Source organism: Camelus ferus, chromosome 13 (genome assembly GCF_009834535.1).
Source record: "Camelus ferus isolate YT-003-E chromosome 13, BCGSAC_Cfer_1.0, whole genome shotgun sequence".
Classification (NCBI taxonomy): Eukaryota; Metazoa; Chordata; class Mammalia; order Artiodactyla; family Camelidae; genus Camelus; species Camelus ferus.
The window spans coordinates 13,358,526-13,375,570 of NC_045708.1; the positions used below are offsets into that span (position 1 = coordinate 13,358,526).

The following is a 17,045-nucleotide window of genomic DNA, read 5'->3' on the forward strand; positions in this document are numbered from 1 at the left end:
AAAATTGCTTTCACTTTCTGGAGCACGTGCTATTTTCCAGGAACTGTGCCGAGCACTTGCATCCATTTATCTCCTTGAATCCTGGCTCCTTCTCATCATAATCTTACCGTAAACGTCATCCCTTTGAGATGTCTTCTGAGGCTCTGCCATCCCATCACTCACTCTGGCTTGCCTGAGTTCCTCCATAACACTTAGATTATGAGAAACCCATTCGTCTACAGACGCGTACCTGCTGTGCCTCCCTGCTGCAGAACTTAAGCTTCTGGAGGGCTGGGGCCTTGTCGGTCTAGTCCATTGTTGTGTCCCCAGCACCTCTGTCCCTGCCTGGCACACAGTCAGCACAAGAAGTATTTGTTAAATAAGCGAGTAAGTCCTGATAACACCTCTACAGAGCACGTACTGCTAACAGCTGCGTCTTACAGAGGAGGACACTGAGGCCCAGACAGGAAACGACTTGTCCAGTCGGTGGGTAATGGAGCAAGGATGTACACCCAAGCAGAAAGACTCCAGAACTTTCCACGATGAGTCTTCATGACCTCTCCTACCTACAGACTTGAAAGTGTGGACGCTCCTGGTCTTTATCTTGCAGAAGAGAGAGGGACCGTGGTTCTCCCGGACCCCAGTACCAACCGCCTGAATCAGTGGGCCAGACTGGGAAGGAAGGCCTTTGCTTGTTTTCACACTTTCTGCAGGAGAGTGCAGAGGTTTGGACCCCTGTCGAGGCCAGGCTGACGGGATTAGAGGAAACAGCTGGCCCAAGCCCGTGCCCTGCGGGAGGGAGTGCACATTCCCGGGACTCGGGGAGGGAGCAGCTCCCCACAGCCCAGTCACATTCCAGGTCGGTCATTTTTCTGAGCCCAGATGTTTGCTAATGAGCTGGGGAGAGAGGCTTTCAGTCCTCTACCCCAGCTCTGGGCCCCACATTACCTCGGCCCCAAGAGGCTGGCCCAGGGCCAGTAGGCTCTGGCTTCAGGCCCGTGCCCTGTGCCAGCCAGGCCTGTCGGGGCAACTGGCGCACTGCTGCCAACCAGGTGCATGTCCAGGAGCTTGGAGGCTTTGCCTTTCCCGCTGGGGCCCCACCACCCCGAGTCCTGGTGCTGTAGCATCCTTGCTGCAGCCTGAGGGAGGCAGTCAAGAGGGTTGGTGGCAAGGGTGGGCTTTGGAGTTGACGGGTCTAGTTCAAGTCTGGACTTTGTCCATCACTAGTGGTGTGATCTTGGGCAGGTAACTAAGCTTGTGATGCCTTGATTTTTCTCATCTGTACAATGGGAATAATGACAAGATAGTGGTAAGGAGTCTATATAATAAAGCAGGCATAGCGCTAAGCATAATGCCTAGCACAGAATGATAGTTGTTGATGGTATTAACAAAAGTCACCTTCCAGACCCCTTGTTCACGTGGTAGCCCTCCGGTAATTACCAGTCTTCACCAGACAGGTGTGATCCAATCCCAAACCCCATGTACTTGATTAAATGGTTGAGTGGCTGGCAACTGTCCACTTGGAGGGCCTCTTCTCCAGGCTCTCTGACTTGACAACCTCATCAATCTACACAGTTAGCTTCTTGCAGTGGGATGGGTTCTTACAAAAGGTAGATATCCAGTCCCTGCCCCACCCAGGGTCGACACTGAGAGTGGCAGTGGTAAGCAAAATTTTCAGTGTTTCCTGAGTGCCTACCGTGCAGTGAGGCTAGCTAGACCCTGTGCCACGAGTCCCTCCAACCGATGGTAGCTGACATCCCCTTTACTGTGGCTCTAAGTCGGTTACTTAACCTCTCTCTAGGTCTTGACTCTTTCACTTATGAAATGAGGATAACAATACTGTTTATCCCATAGATTTGTTGTGTGGGTGAAAAGTGCTTATAAGGGACCAGGCACATAGCATAGTAAGATGCTTGATATGTGTGAGCTATTATGAGTGTTATTACAGTAATCCTTGTGGAAACATTTACAGGGGAATAATTACTTAATTCAGCCAAATATATTGTACACCTTGTTTGCCCTTCCACCCCCAAGTCCTGGGGACACTGACACAGGTGATCCCTGCCCTCAAGGAGCCCACTGTCAAGTGGTGGAAAGAGATTCACTCAACTAGTCTAGAGGGAGGGAAATTAAAAGAACAGGGGGTATGTATCCTGTGCTTCCAGGATCACACTAGAGGAGGGAGGGGTTTATGCTACCTGGATCTTGGGAAGGCTTTCCAGTCTGGTGCTTGAAGAATGCCTTTACTAGGACATGAAAGGAGGGGAAGGGAAGCCCGGTCAAAGGAAATAGAGTAAGCAAGAGCTGGGAGGCATGGGGATGCATTACTGGGCTTGGAGAGACAGATAGGCCGAGTACACTATGGAGTTATCAGCAGGCCACTAGGAGCCACTGGGATTCTCGGCAAACTGACATGGGATGAGCAGGGCTGCGTCCACCTGGGAGCTTCCAGCCAGGCTGCGGTGAATGCATGAACACCAACCCACTACTGTGACAGAAAGCAGTATTCTCCAGTCTGTCTCACAATTGTGTCCTGGGCTACTACTTCCAGGAGCAAAGCTATTTTCTCACTTCACTGGGCACACCCAACAGAGAGGGCGTGGCCGAAACCCACCCAAATGCCCCAGTGTGGACTGATGAGTTGGGTACCCCTCCTCCTCTAGCAGCTGAGGCTGGACGATGCGCTGGGCGCTCGGCTCTTCCCAGGGGCCAGGGAAGTGAGTCCAGCTTTTGACGCTCACGTTCCGAATAGTCCTCCTTGGGGCTCTCAGACTCCTCTCTGCACACTTAAGCCAAGGGCTTGGAGCTGAGGCGAGGCCTGGCGGAGGTCGAGTGACACTAGGAAACTAAGAGCGCGGACCTGCCCTGGGTCGCACGCCCGGGAGTGGAGAGGTGGGGGCGCACAGCAGGACTGCGAGGTGAGGACAGTCTCCCCGTACTGAGACTCGGTGGACTGGAGCGCCACACCCTCGGAGCAAGACTGCAGCGCTCGGTTCCCACAAAAAGGAACACCTCCATCTTTGTCACCCGGAGGCCAGGCTCGGCCTGATGGTCCCGGCTCCAGGAAAGTTACGCGGAGAGGAGTCTGAGGGCAGAGAAATCCGGCGGAGGGCACTTTAGATCGAGCAGGGGCGCCGGACTCTGCTCTGCCCCTAGGGCGCCGGCCAGGGCGGCCCCCGCAGTTCCGCCGTGCCGTCGGACCGCTCCGGAGCCCGTCCCGGGGCTCGAGGGCGGCGGGGAGAAGAGGCCGGGGCCCCCGGCGGCCGAGGCGCCCCCTCCTGCGCGTCCGGAGGGAGCGGCCCAGCGCGCCCGCCCGCTCTTTCTTTTTCGCGTCCCTCCCTCTGCTGCCCCCGCCCTCGCTCCCTATTTGGAGCGGAGACACCCCTGACGTCGGAGCCGCTCGGCTCGCCGCTCCCCCGCACCGCGCGCCCGCCCGGGGCCGCAGACGGCGCGCAGCGCAGCCCAGCAGAGCCTCACGGGGCTGCCGCCAACCCTGCCGGCCGCCTCCCCGAGCCTCCCGGGGGCGCCGCGCCTGACCCCCGCCGCCCGCAGACAGCTCCGCAGGAACCCGCGGGCGCGCCACGCTCCCCGCCGCCGCCGCGCGCGCGGTAAGTCCCGCCCGGGCCGGCACGCGGGCGCCCGGCTTCCAGAGGCTTCGGCCGCAGACGCAGCGCTGCGCCCCCGGCCGCCGGCTGCGCTCCCAGGGCACCGGGCGGAGGCGCCGCTGCCGAGCCCCGGAACCCGGAGGGCTCCGGACGCCGGGGCTGGGGACGTGGGCGCGGCACGGGGTGGCCAGGGAGCACCCCTGCGCCTCGAGCCGGTCCCCCGACTCGCCGGGGGTTTCCATTTCTCGGTAGGAGTCCCGCGGCCAAGAGAGAAACGGAGGGAGATGCGCGGCCGAGGGCAAGCCGGGCGGGTCGAAGGCTGGTCGGGCCGCGCGGGCGCCGGGGCAGCGCCCGGAGCTCGGCCACAGGGCTCGCGTGTCCCCCCGGCTCTGCCCGGGCCTCGCTACGCCGCGAGTCTCTCCACTTCTGTCCGTTTCTGCCTCCTTTTTGTCTCTGTGTGTTTCTGTCTCCCCATCTGTCTGTCTCCGTCTCTCTATTTCCGTTCCTCTCTCAGGTTCTGTCCCTTTCTTTCTGTTTCTCCCTTTCTGCCTGTTTTCAGTTTCCCTGGGCTTGTGCCTCTGCCTTTATGTTTTCTTTCCGTCTCTCTGCCTGCCCTGCTCTGGGAGTCTCTGTCTGTGCGTCTCCCTGATCCCCCACCCTGAAATTCAGACCCCCCCCCCAAACCGTGTCAGAGGCACGGGTCCCCCACTGGGATTCGTGAATAGTTTCCTAGACCCGGTAAAAGAAGCGAAACCCTCCCCCTACCTTCCGCCTGCCCTCGGGGCCTGGCCTGGGTCATCCCCCTGGAATTGAGACTAGGGCAGGGGATCCAGCCTTTCCGGGGGCTCAGTTTTCTTAAGACTTCCACCCCCGCGAGGCGGCCTGGACAACAGGGCCGTGCTGCCGGCCACCTGCCCGTCCCGCTCCCTGGGCGGGGCGATTCTGATGTTTTACAAGCCGCAGTAAAGGGGGCAGCTGGCTGCCTTGGCTTGGCCAGGGAGGTGGCGGGCACCAGGGGAGAAGGGCACATTTTCAGGCTTTCCAAGGCTTTTGCCCAGCTGGAGGACACCAGCCTGTAACTACGGGAACCCCAGGAAAACAGAGGTCAGGGCGGGAGGCCAAAGGCTGGGCGCTGGCAGAGGATGGGGGTGGGGAAGCAATTTGTCAACAAGGAGCCCCTCACCCTTTGTTACTGTGGAAACCACCAGCCTCCTGAAACTCCTCCAGATGCTGGGGCTGCTTGGGTGTGGTTTGCCTTTAGTTGGGGCCAAAGAAAAGGCGAGGCTGGAGCATTTTCTTGGTGACCCCCCTCCACCCCTGCAAGCTGGACCTCTTTCTCCTGGGCCTGTGTGCTGGAGGGTGGACCCAGCAGTATATGCTCTGCATTAGCCACGGCTTTATTTTCCTTCTTTTAGAGTGAAATTTTGAATGGAGTGGACTGTTTCTCCCCACCCCCACCCCCAAGGGTCGCAGGCTGCGGGAGCAGGCAGGGATGCTGGTGAAGTCTGCAGTGGGACTTCTGCTGAGCAGATGTGTAGGCTGACCCTGCAGCAGTTCATTAGCATAGATTTGTTTTGGAGACGGTTTTTTGGTTTGCGGGCAGGAGGGCCAGGGTCTGGGTTGGGGGGCTGTAGCCAGGATGGTGGAGCTGCCTGGCGGAGGCAGGCAGGCCTTTTGGGCATGGGCTTGGCCCTTCATGTCCGGCCCTGGACCGTCGGTTCAAGCTCTGCCAGCGCTGATGGAATGAAGGAAGCCACCCTGCGGTGACTGGGGTCATGGAATCACAGTGGAATCACATGGAATCCCAGCAGCCTTCAACAGCATGCTGGAGCTGGACTCCTCTTGAGAGAATCTGCTCAAATGGATGTTCGCAGGCCTCGCTTCCCATTTTATGGGGCAAACACGAGGCTCCGGGAGGTGAAACAAGTGGTCAGTGGCTTGGCCTGTAACCACTGTACCATCCTGCCTCCAGGCACACAGTGAGTCAGCAGATAAGCCTGGGCCTGAACTTGTCCTCGGACCCCAGAGTGGGCCTGGGAAACCCTGCTGAGCTGATCAGGGCTGGGGTCTGACCCTGCCTCGCCCCTCCCAGACCGACCTTTTCAGCTACACCATTCACGGAAGTCCCTGCGCTCATTCCAAGACCTGCAGGGGTGGCCTGCCTCACCCTTGCTGATCCCCAAGCCCAGGGCCGAGGCCACAAATGCCACACCCTCTGCACCTCACAGCATGTACAGTGTGGCAGCCAGGCCCAGCCTTTTTTCTCGAAGATGGATTCTAGAGGGGGCTGGTCTCTCCAGGACGCTATCCCTTCCGTCAGTGGCCCAAGAATTAGTCTTAGTGGAATCTTCCTCTTACTTCCTACCCTGGCAAGCAAGTGTGTTGGGCGGCACTGGACAGTTCATGAGTTCCCCCTAAATCCAGTTTCTTCCAGGCGGATGCAACCCCAGATTTAGATATTCTCAGGACCCACTCAGGATCCGGTGGGAGGGAGAGGGTGGGGGAGGGGAGGGCGAGGAGGTAGTGTGGGAGGCAGAAGGGCGTGGGCAGAGTTCAGGGAGGAGGAGTGGCCCAGAGTGACTCCCAGTGACATCTACTGAAGGCATCCCGTGACAAGCGCCCTCTCCTGAAAATTCCTTGCACTCTTCAGTTCAGTTCTCACAGCTGCCCTTAGGAGGTGGATTATCCCCACTTTGCAGGTGAGAAAATTGAGGCACAGAAAGGTTATAGTGGCTGAGCTAAGATTTGCACCGGAGTCTGTCCCAGTCAGTGGTGGAGAATGGAGGACACCCAGACCCTGCCGTGTGTGTGTGTTGGGCGGTGGGGGGTGGGGTGGGCAGGAAAACAGGGAGAGGTAGGGACTGGGAGCATCTGGTCTGATAAGTTTGAAAAACATCTCACCGCAAACCCCACAGGCTTTGTGCGAATCCAGATGTCACCTGAGTGCACAGGTAGAAGCTTCCATCCGAGTCCTGGGCCTGTAAGTGGGAAGGTTTGCCAGGGGAGTTAAAGTTGGGGAGAGGCTTGTGTTTCTACCAAGGGTTTGCCAGCCCTGCCTTCCACCTGCTCCCACACCGGGCTGGTTGCTGGGAACCACAGCATCGAAAGCCTAGGGGGATGTGTATGTGTGTGTAGCCAGGGGTGAGTGGACCATTGTACCTAGAAAATCGTGGTGAACTCTTGTTATACGAGATTGGCTCTTTACGAAGGGAGCTTCATAGTGAGTGGGGTCAGGCAGAGGTCTTCCTTGAAATCTAGGCCCCTCTGTGAATTTAAGCTTTCATTCCAGACTCTAGGCCCAGGTAGTGGGGTGGGTGGCACTTGTCAGCAGTGCTATTATGGGGGACCCTTCCCTGGGGAGTTGGGGGGCCTCAGAATCATTCAGGAGCAGGTCCAGATACCTGGGTCACACCCTAGACCCCACACTGTGAGGTCAGAATGTCCAGGGCTGGGGTCCGGGCGTCTGAGTCTTTGGCAAGCATCTCAGGGAAGATGCTAGGTTCTGGTAGGTGTGAGACGCAGAAAGGACCCCAAAGGCCCGACCCTGAAGCCTGTGTCCTTGCTGCCCCACCCTCGTTCTTCCCTGGGAAGCAACCAGGGCAGGTGTCCAGTGTTTGTCCACTGCCTTCTTCCCCTGTGTGGGAGACATCAGCCGTCCCTTCCTTGATCTGTGCCTGTTTCCACAGTGCTGGGCTGGATCAGCCTGTGTCCCCTCCTCTCCCCCAGGGAATTTCTTTCTGTGTTGCTGGCAGCTTCCAGATGTGTCAGGTGTTTGCACGGGGCCTCTGAGGATCTGGAGGGCTTAGACTTGGGAGTGGACGGTGGGATGGGAAGAGGACTCCCACTCTGGGCTGAGGACGCCCTCACTGCAGCCTCCCCGTGACTCTGAGGATGGCTGGTGTCATACCTTCCTCGAGGCTCCAAGGAGCTAGAGGTTAGCCTGGGGGATCCCCTTCCCGCTCCAGCATCCTGGGGATCCCATGACTTGTGGTGTGACCTTCAGGGCAGGAGGAAGGGATGAGAATCTGGGTAAAGCTCTGCAGTCTCAGGAAGGAAGATCTGATGGCTTGATCAGAAAAAAAAAATCAGCTGAGCTTCTGCTTGAAAAAACAAAACACAAGCCAACAAAAAATAAAACTTGCTAGCAAAGCACTGACTCCATTGCGAAGGGCGGGGGGCAGCAGGGTTCCTTGGAGACGGCGGGAGGGTGGGAGGTGACCAGCCTGGCGTCCCCCTGCCTCCTGCTCCAGTGTCCAGCTTTGGCTCTGATGCCTGCCCAGCCTTCCCATCATCCCCCGGGCGGGGGGAGAGACCTGCTGAGTTGGGCGCCTGCTGGGTGCTGGGTGCTTTCATTGCACCCTCGCCGTCCTTCTCAGGGAAAGTGCTCTGCTCCCTGTGTCCAGGCTGAGGTGGGTGGGCACAGAGAGGTGACTTCTGAAGTCACACAGCTCCTAGACTGGAGGCCTGGGATTTGAACTTAAGAGCTCAGGGCTGCTGGCCAGGGGAAGCTGAGTGGGGCCCGGCCCCTCCTCTGAGGTCCTGGCCAGGGCTTGGGGAGCCTGGCACTTTGGGTTCAGCACCCCTTCTGTGGGCCCAGCTGGCCTTTAGGAGAGGTGCTGGAGAGGGAGGGAGGTAAGGGAGGTGGCCTTCTGCCTCTGTTTATCTCATTTCTCCTTGACTTCTGCTACAACCTGACCCACAGTAACCAGTCCTCACTCTGCAGGCCAGGGCTCCCCTAAAACACTCACCGTTATCCCTTGTTAATAACCTCAGCCCTATCTCAGCTCTCCCCCTACCCCGAGCCTGGTCCGAGCCCATGGCCTCAGGTCCAACCTCCCCTAATCCCAGCCCCAAATGAGCCCCAAGCCCCAGTATCTGTCCCCAATCCTGAGGAGACCTAACCCCACTCCCTGGCCCAGTCACTGCACTGGCCCTACCTGACCTGGCCGTCCAGAGGAGTCACGATGGGGTCAGGTGGAGGACAAAATTCCCCAGACTTCCCTGAGGTCTCCAGGGGGGCCAGTCTAGCCTGGGGGCCCAGGGAGCTGTGGCCTTGGGTGAGCCGCCGGGGCCTCTGCTGGTGAGCTGTGGTCGGAGGCAGAGGCTGGTTCCCCGGGGACAGAAGAGGACCTGGTGGGGTGAGGAAGCCTCCTGGATGCCAAGTGTGTTGAAAAATTAGATTGCCAGTTAGGAACAAGTCCATTCGATTTTCTTAGGACTAAAAACACAGGCTTTGCTGTCGATCTTGTGAGCGAGACCGGATGTGCGTGGGTGAGAGCCTGGGTCGTGACACAGACTCACTTGGGCTGGCGCAGGCTGTCTGGACTCACCTCCCACTGGTCTCCCCGCCTCTCCCCTCCCCGCTCCCTGCATTGGGGTCCTGTGAGATGGAACTGAGACCTCCTGCAGGGAAGAGGGGCAGGCCATGAGGAGAACTTGCTGGACAGAGCAGAGTGCTGTGGATGGAGGTGGTCACAGCCCTGCAGGCCGGCCCAGGCCTTCCCCGCCAGCCCGGCTGAGCCAGCCCACCTAGTTAGCCTGCAGGAGCGGGCAAGACCCCCCCAACACCTCCCACTTCCCAACACTTGACTAGGTACCTGCCGCTTTCAGCAAAAAGTGGGCTGAGAGTAGGGTTGTTCTGATCAGTGGCATGTCCAGCCCTGAGCCGGCCTGACTGGTACTGGGCATCTGTGGGACCAGTGCAGCCATACTTGGCCCTTGCTTTCAATTCAGCCCCATCCAGCCCCTCTGGGGACTGTCCCCATGCCCAGAATCCTAGTCTGACTGAGCTGGACCAGATCTCAAGCTTGACCTGTATATCTGAACCATTATAGAAGATTGTAAAAAACAAACAAACAAACAAAAAAGCCCCACAGAATCCCATCCTGCCCTAGAACGTTCATTCCACAAGTCTCCAGGGGATTCTGATGCTCTCCCAGGTTTGGAAACCACCTCACTCATGCTACAGGTGGGGACACTGAGGCCGGAGTGTCTAGGGCCCCACAGCGTGGGTAGACTCCTGACTCCCAGTCCAGTGCCTTTTCCCCAAGGTTCTGACTCCAGAGGACCCCCTTGTGAGCATTGCCCTCATTTCCAGGTCTCTCTGAAATTACCCTCTTCTATGCTTTTTGAGGTGAGGAAGTGGCAAAACCTACTGAAGATGACATTGGGGGACATTGGGAAAATCCCCTCAGAGCTGAAGCCTTCTGACACACAGTCTGCCCTGCAGCGCCATCTGCTGGCTGGTTCTGGTATTGCCTTAGTGCCTTGCTCCGTCTGATTCACAGAGGCTCAAGCCCTTGGCTTGGATTGTCTCCTCTTTGACTCAGGGATTAGGAAGGAGCTGGAGATGATGAAGTGTGTGTAGACTCAGGACTCGGGGCTCTGGTGGGGCATCCAAAAGAGAAATACAGTCTGGTTCAGGGTTAGTTCCTTCACTGAGGTGCAGCCAGCCAAGGTGGCATAAGAATTCACAGTGACATAAAGATAGAGGTTAGCTTTCCTGATGTCAGTTCTGACAACAGTGGCAGCATGTCCAGGAGACAGGCTGGCTGGCCAGCTCCTGGGGGGCATGTGCTGTTGGAAGGACCCACAACATCACAGTGAGGAGGGAGCTAATGATTGTTCAACACTTAAAAATCTTCTTGGGAATTTAATGTCTAGTTTAGTACTTGCAACAATCCATTGCCACACCCAGTATCCCCATTGTTTTTTAGATGGAGAAACTGAGGCACAGAGATAAAAAGTAATGTGCTCAAAGCTACATAGTAAGTTATAAAAATAACTAACAATATTGAGTGTGTATTATCTGCTTGTCTCTCTGCTGAGGGTTTTTCATGAGATGCCTTACTTAATCTTCAAGACACCCAGCTGATGCTCGTACTGTTAGCAGCTCCACTTTTGAGGTTCATACTGGAGAAATAACTTGTCCAAGGTTGTCCTGGAACAGTAAGTGGTAGAGGCAAGATTTGAACCCAGGCCATCGGGAGTCAGAGCCCATGCTTGTAACATCACCGCCCCCCACTCCTCCGCCCTGCCTCCTGGGCCCTGCCAGCCTCACCTGCGGTCTGTTCTCAGTTCTAGGGCTCCAGAGGCCACGGGCACGATGCTTCGGGTCCTGGTGGGGGCTGTCCTCCCCGCTGTGCTGCTGGCCGCTCCACCGCCCATCAACAAGTTGGCATTGTTCCCAGATAAGAGTGCCTGGTGCGAGGCCAAGAACATCACCCAGATCGTGGGCCACAGCGGCTGTGAGGCCAAGTCCATCCAGAACAGGTGGGATCCGGGGGGAAGGGCAGGTGGGCGGAGGGGATGAGGACACGGACAGGGCCGCCCATTCCTGCCTCCGCCACGGTGACACGGATGCGGTGGCCTCTCCTCCCACAGGGCGTGCCTGGGACAGTGCTTTAGCTACAGCGTTCCCAATACCTTCCCGCAGTCTACGGAGTCCCTGGTGCACTGCGACTCCTGCATGCCGGCCCAGTCCATGTGGGAGATCGTGAGTACCGCCGCCCGCTCCCACCCAGCCTCCACCCTGAACCTGGGCCGACCTTGGCCGTGAGTGCTTAGGGAGGCCTTGCTGTGTGCAGAGGTCGAGGCTTGTGCCAGGGAGACAGACAGACATGGTCCTTGCCACATGATGGCTTATAAGTCTGACACCAACACATACAGGACTAGAGATTTTTCTGAAGCTCCATTCTGATGTCAGTCGCACGCTGCAGTTGTTTCAGTGGCTTCCCATTGTTATAAGATGAGACCTAAACCTTTGCCAGCCCCACAAGGCCTGGTCTGGCTCGCCAGGCAGAGGGAACAGCATGTGCAAAGTCTCAGGCAGATCAGGCAGCGCAGAGTTGGCAGGAGTGGCACGAGGTCAGGGTTGGAGAGAGGAGATTTTTCCGCAGGTGCGCTGGGAGGCCCGGGGGGCATTTCAGGCAGGAGGTGGCCATGTTGGGGTTTCCCTCGAGGCGCCCTCTGGCTGCCGTGGGAATGGAAGAGGCTGGCAGACTGGCTGAGAGGAGGGAAGTCTGGTGGCTCATGCAGGGATGCCCCCATCCCTCGCTGGGCTCACAGAGCCCACTGGGGCATCCTGGATGGGCTCAGGATTCTGGGGCCTCTGGGATTCTTGGTCTCATGAGGAGTGTTACCCTGGGGCCTCCTTGCCACCCCAAGCCTTTGGAAACACCTCTCCCTTTCTCTCCTGCCCTCCCAGGTGACTTTGGAGTGCCCTGGCCACGAGGAGGTGCCCAGGGTGGACAAGTTGGTGGAGAAGATCTTGCACTGCAGCTGCCAGGCGTGTGGCAAGGAGCCGAGTCATGAGGGCCTGAGCGTCTACGTGCAGGGCGAGGACGCGCAGGGCTCCCAGCCTGGCCCCCACCCCCACCCCGGTGGGCAGACCCCTGACCCCGAGGATCCCCCGGGGGTTCCCCATGTGGAGGAAGAGGGGGCTGAGGACTGAGGCCCCCAACTCTTCCTCCCCTCTCATCCCCTGTGGAATGCTGGGTCTCACCCTCCCAGGGAAGAGTTGGGGGAGAGGCTGAAGTCCCCCCTTTGGCACTGGATGGACTTGGATTCAGACTTGGACTTGGAATGCTTCCCGGTTGCCATGGAGATCGGAAGGGAGGGGCTGGCGCCAAGCTGCACAATTTAATATATTCAAGAGTTGGGGGGAAGAAGCAGAGGTCTTCAGGATTCTTTTTCGGAGGGGGTTTCTCTTCCTTTCTGCCTCCTAGAGGTGTGCCCTTGGGACGGGGGGCAGTTGGCTAAGCTGCTGCATTGGGGTGAGGCCGTGCAAAATGGCGGGAGCCAGGCCAAGGCCTGAACAGCCGCTGGTGAGGCAGGGCCCTGGGTGTGCTGATGGTGGTGCTGGGCCCCAGGCTGAGGGTGGGCACCTTGACTGCAGCAGCCCGAGGGAGCGCTGGGAGGACCATTGGCAGAAGCAGGAAGCTCTGGCCCACAGGCTTCCCCCAAGGCCTCCCACCCTACTCCCCATCCCCAGGGTGACTTCTTCCTGGTGGCACAGAGGTGGCCCTCCCTTGATGGCGTGGTTGGGAGTCAGGCCTGGGCAGGACCCTGCTGACTCATGGCCCTGGAGCTGGAAGCCAGGCCCTCCGGCTTCTTTGGCTTCCCAGGGCGTGGAGGGAAGCGGGGAAGAGGAGCCCTGCTGGGCCAAGGGGAGGGGCTGACCCCCTGGACCAGAAGAGCCTCCCTCCCTCCTCGCCCTCTCCCAGATCTTGGTGTCTCCCCCTCCCCCCAAGTTCTAGGCCCCTCACAGCTGCTGGAGCTCAGCTCACCCTCTTGGGAAGCTTTTTCTGAGTATCTGATGGTGGGGAGCAGTCTCCCTTCCCCAGAGGTGCCAGGAGGGACTGGGTGGGGTGGACTCTGGCTGAGCCTCAAGAAACGTGGAAGGGGAGGGGCGCGGGCGCGTGTGGGTGGCCAGTGTTCCCTGTGGCTCCCCAGCTGCCCAGTCCCACCGCCTCCCTTCCCCCAGCTGCACTTTAGCCCTAGAAGGGGCGCGGGGCCCGGGGGGAGGGCCGGGCAGGCGGGCAATGAGGAAGGCCCCGCAGCACCCACAACTGCCTGCATCTGCCTGTCTGTCCCCAGGGCTGCTGCCAGCCCAGCAGCCCCCTCCCTGGGGGCGCCACGGTCCTCGCAGCTGTTGCGACAAGAGCTTCTGGAGCTTGTAACCAGTAGATTGTCTCCCTGATGGACCCTGAGTTTTCTCATGAATAAACTCGTTCAACGCGTGTTCTCTTCCTCACTGGGTGGCTCTGCTGACCCAGGGCTCCCTGAGGGGAGGGAGTCAGGCTGCACATCGAGCCCGGAGCAGAGCCACCAGGCAACGCGGCCCGCAGGCCCTCCCTGCGTCCTAGGGGCCCCCACTTTCCCACCTTGCTGTGGCCCCCTGGCTCCTGGCTCCCCAGCTCCTGCCTCCTTCCTTGGGTGTCTGTTTCTGGCCTCTTGTATATCTTGGTGGGGCTTCTGGAACCTCTTGTCTGACTTTGGCCCTTGATCCCTTGGGCTTGCCCCAGGACATCGCTTCACCCTCACAGGGACCAGTCTGGCTTGGCTTCAGGAGAAGGGGAAATGGACAAAACCAGTGGTTACAAGTTGCTGTGTGAGGTGGGTGCTGTGCTAAGTACTCTACATAAATTAACTCGCTTAATCCTCGCTACCACCTGGCAAGGTGGATATAGTGCCTTCATTTTACAGACGAGGCATTGCAAGTGCAGAGGGGTTAAGTAACTTGCCCAGGGGTGAGAAATGTCACCAACAGGACGTGAACCCAGGCAGTCTGGCAGAATCATTCTTTCCGGTATAACCTGAGTAATGGCCATTTGTTAATTACCTACTGTGTGCCTGGCTGGTTGTTTGGCAACTCTGGAGTCCCTTCCCCCTCACAATGGCCCTACGGGTTTGGTACCGTTCCTGGCATGCAGCTGAGCGTGGGGCCCCCCCAGACTCTCCACTGAGGCAGGGCTGGTGGTGTGGGTGAGAGCTATGATGCTCTTTATTCCTCGCACACATTGCTGTAACCACCAATAGCAGGCAGTTTGCATATATTATTTCAATCCATGGATGATCGTCATTTTGCAAATGAGAACTGAGGGCCTTTATGCTTTGGGAGTGTCTCCCAGGCTGGGAAGCGGCGGTGCCGGGATTCCAATTTGGCGTCCTCTAGTGGTGCAGTTGTGTACTACACACGTCAGTTCCTCAGGGTACCAAACCTTCCCCTCATGGATGCCCTGCATGCTTGTGTACTGCCCAGCTACAGGATGGCGCTTCCTGCAGTCATGCAGGACACAACTCTTTAGGGTGGCCCTGTGCCCCTTGACATGGAACTGGGTTGGAGAGAACCCATCAGTGACCTCTCAGTCTGGCAGGGACAGACTGGCCGTATTCACATATATTCTGAATATATGTGCTAGATGTGAGGTCTAACTCAGGGGCTTTGGAGGACTCAGAGACCGGGCCCAAATAAAGGACTTCCTGGGGGCTGTGAGGTCTAACTCAGGGGCTTTGGAGGACTCAGAGACCGGGCCCAAATAAAGGACTTCCTGGGGGCTGTGTCCTTGGTACTGGGCCTCTGAGACCCGAGCATCGTCTTGGCAGGATGAGTCTTGACCAGGAGCTGCTTATATCCTGTGTATGAAACAAGGCAGGGTATAAATTCATAGATACATAAAGCAATTAATATGAGGCTGGTTGGAAAGGAAGCAGGAAGGTGGGTTGGTGTGGCTGGTGGCAGACCTGGAATCCTAGCCTGAGTTCAGACTTCAGTCTCTTTGCAGTAAGAGCCCTGGAGGTGTCTGCACAGAACTCGATTTCAGTGAGATGAAAAGAAGCCTCGTGGGAGGAGGAGAGAGAGGCTGGAGACCAGATGGAGACTGCAATAGTCCAAGCAAGAGGTGATGGAGGCCAGAATGGAGTGGGGACAGGCAGAGGGTAGGGAGGTAGGGCCCTAGCAGAGGGGTGGGGCCACAGAGGAGAGGCGCTGCTGATTGAATGTGGGATCAGCGAGTAGGAAGAGCCAGATTTGTGAGAACAGAGAAGCATCACTAGTGGGGCCAGCTTGCCAATGGCAGTGAGATGTGGATTAGTGACTGCCAATTTTTCTCTTCGTGGATCTCAAACTGAACTACCATGATATCCCAGAAAAAAATCGCAGGTCCCTCTCCACTGTTTGTCCCCAAACCTCCTGAGAGAGTGGAGTAAATTTAAAATCTTCACAAGGGATAAACACTGATGCGCACTGTCTATGCTGGACCCTCTCCGGATGGGCGGATAATTGGTACCAGTTTCCCCAGTTCGTCTGAGCCACTGGTATCGAGCCAATAACTCCCATCTAGTTTCCTCCCCTGCTTTGAGCCTCTGAGAAATTCCAGTCTGCCTGGGTTTAAATTCTGGCTGGGCCACTGCCTAGCTGCACAATCTTGAGCAAGTCAATTAAGATCTCTGAGGCTCAGTTTTCCCATTAGGAAGTCGGGGAATCATGATTGTACCACCTCACTCTCAGAGTCGTGATCTTTGCATGAATTAGTGTAAATACAGAGCTTGGAACAGTGCCTGGCATATGCTAGGACCTCAATGAATATCAGCAGTTATAATAATAATTATTGAGACTGAATGATAGGCCCATGACAGCTGGTGATTGGGCTGATAGTTTTGTTCATTCATTCATTGAACATATATTTATGGAAGCCTAATACATGCTAAGGCATCAGCAGTGAACAGAATAGACAAATCCCTGCCCTCATGGAGTTAACCACTTGGTCCAGCTTCCTATGGAAGCCCCTCTAAGCAGGCCTCACAACCTCCCTGGACCTCAATTTCTCCATCTCTGTCGTAAGCAGTCCTCCTTGGTCCTCTGCGTACTGACAGGCACAGAGGACTTCTAAGACTTAGCTGTCCCATTGTGGCATCAGCCTTCTCCTCTAGGGAGAGAGCAACCCACAGCTAGAAGTAATCAAGAAAACACTGAGCATCCTTGAAGGTCCCTCTGTACCATGAGGTGTTAAGGATATTTAAGACTATATTATTCCATGACTGAAATGACAAATTTAGGTGAGCACACAGAACTTTTCAAAAGGTTTAAAGTCAAGATAATAACTGTGGCCACAAGATGGCACCATCACCCAGACCCAATCTTGAAAAATTATTATTTTAAAATTTTAATTTCATTTTTTCATTTTTTATTTTTTATTGAAGTATAGTCAGTTTATAATGCTGTGTTAATTTCTGGTGTGCAGTGCAGTTATACATATATATTCCTTTTCATATTTTTTATTATAGGTTATTACAAGATATTGAATATATTTCCCTATGCTATCCAGTATTAACATTGTTGTTTATCTATTTTATATATAGTAGTTACTATATGCAAATCCTAACTCCCAACTTATCCCTTCATCTCCCCTTCCTCTCTGGTAATTGTAAGTTTGTTCTCTATGTCTGTGAGTCATTTCTGTTTTGTAAATAAGTTCATTTGTATCATATTTTAGATTCCACACACAAGTGATATCATATGGTATTTTTCTTTCTTTTTCTGACTTAACTTCACTTAGAATGATGATCTCCATATCCATCCATGTTACTGCAAATGGCATTATTTTATTCTTTTTTATGGCTGAGTAATAATATTCTATAGTATATATATACCACATCTTCTTTATCCAGTCATCTGTCAGTGAACATTTAGGTTGCTTCCATGTCTTGGCTATTATAAATAGTGCTGCTGTGAACATTGGGGTGCAGGTATAAGCAAACTACAGATCATAATATAATAAGCATCCATGCTTCTATCACCTAGAATGAACAAATATTCACATTTTTGGTCATGTTTTCTTTAGATATTAAAAAAAAACAGGACATTAAACTGAAAAAGCCAAAGCAGAGGGACTAATGTGCTATCCTACTATATACTTCTAATTTTCACAGTGCTAGAATTTACCAGGCGCCTCCTCTGTG

General features: G+C 55.9%; 1 protein-coding gene across 1 annotated transcript; it reads left to right on the forward strand.

Moving 5' to 3' along the window:
* Positions 1-3,354: 3,354 nt before the first annotated feature.
* On the forward strand, positions 3,355-13,326 carry NBL1 (NBL1, DAN family BMP antagonist). Its single transcript, XM_032495331.1, has 4 exons — positions 3,355-3,587; positions 10,662-10,856; positions 10,968-11,079; positions 11,791-13,326. The coding sequence occupies exons 2-4, from the start codon at positions 10,690-10,692 to the stop codon at positions 12,034-12,036; spliced, it is 525 nt and encodes a 174-aa protein (XP_032351222.1). The 5' UTR covers positions 3,355-3,587; positions 10,662-10,689; the 3' UTR covers positions 12,037-13,326.
* The last annotated feature ends 3,719 nt before the right edge of the window (positions 13,327-17,045 follow it).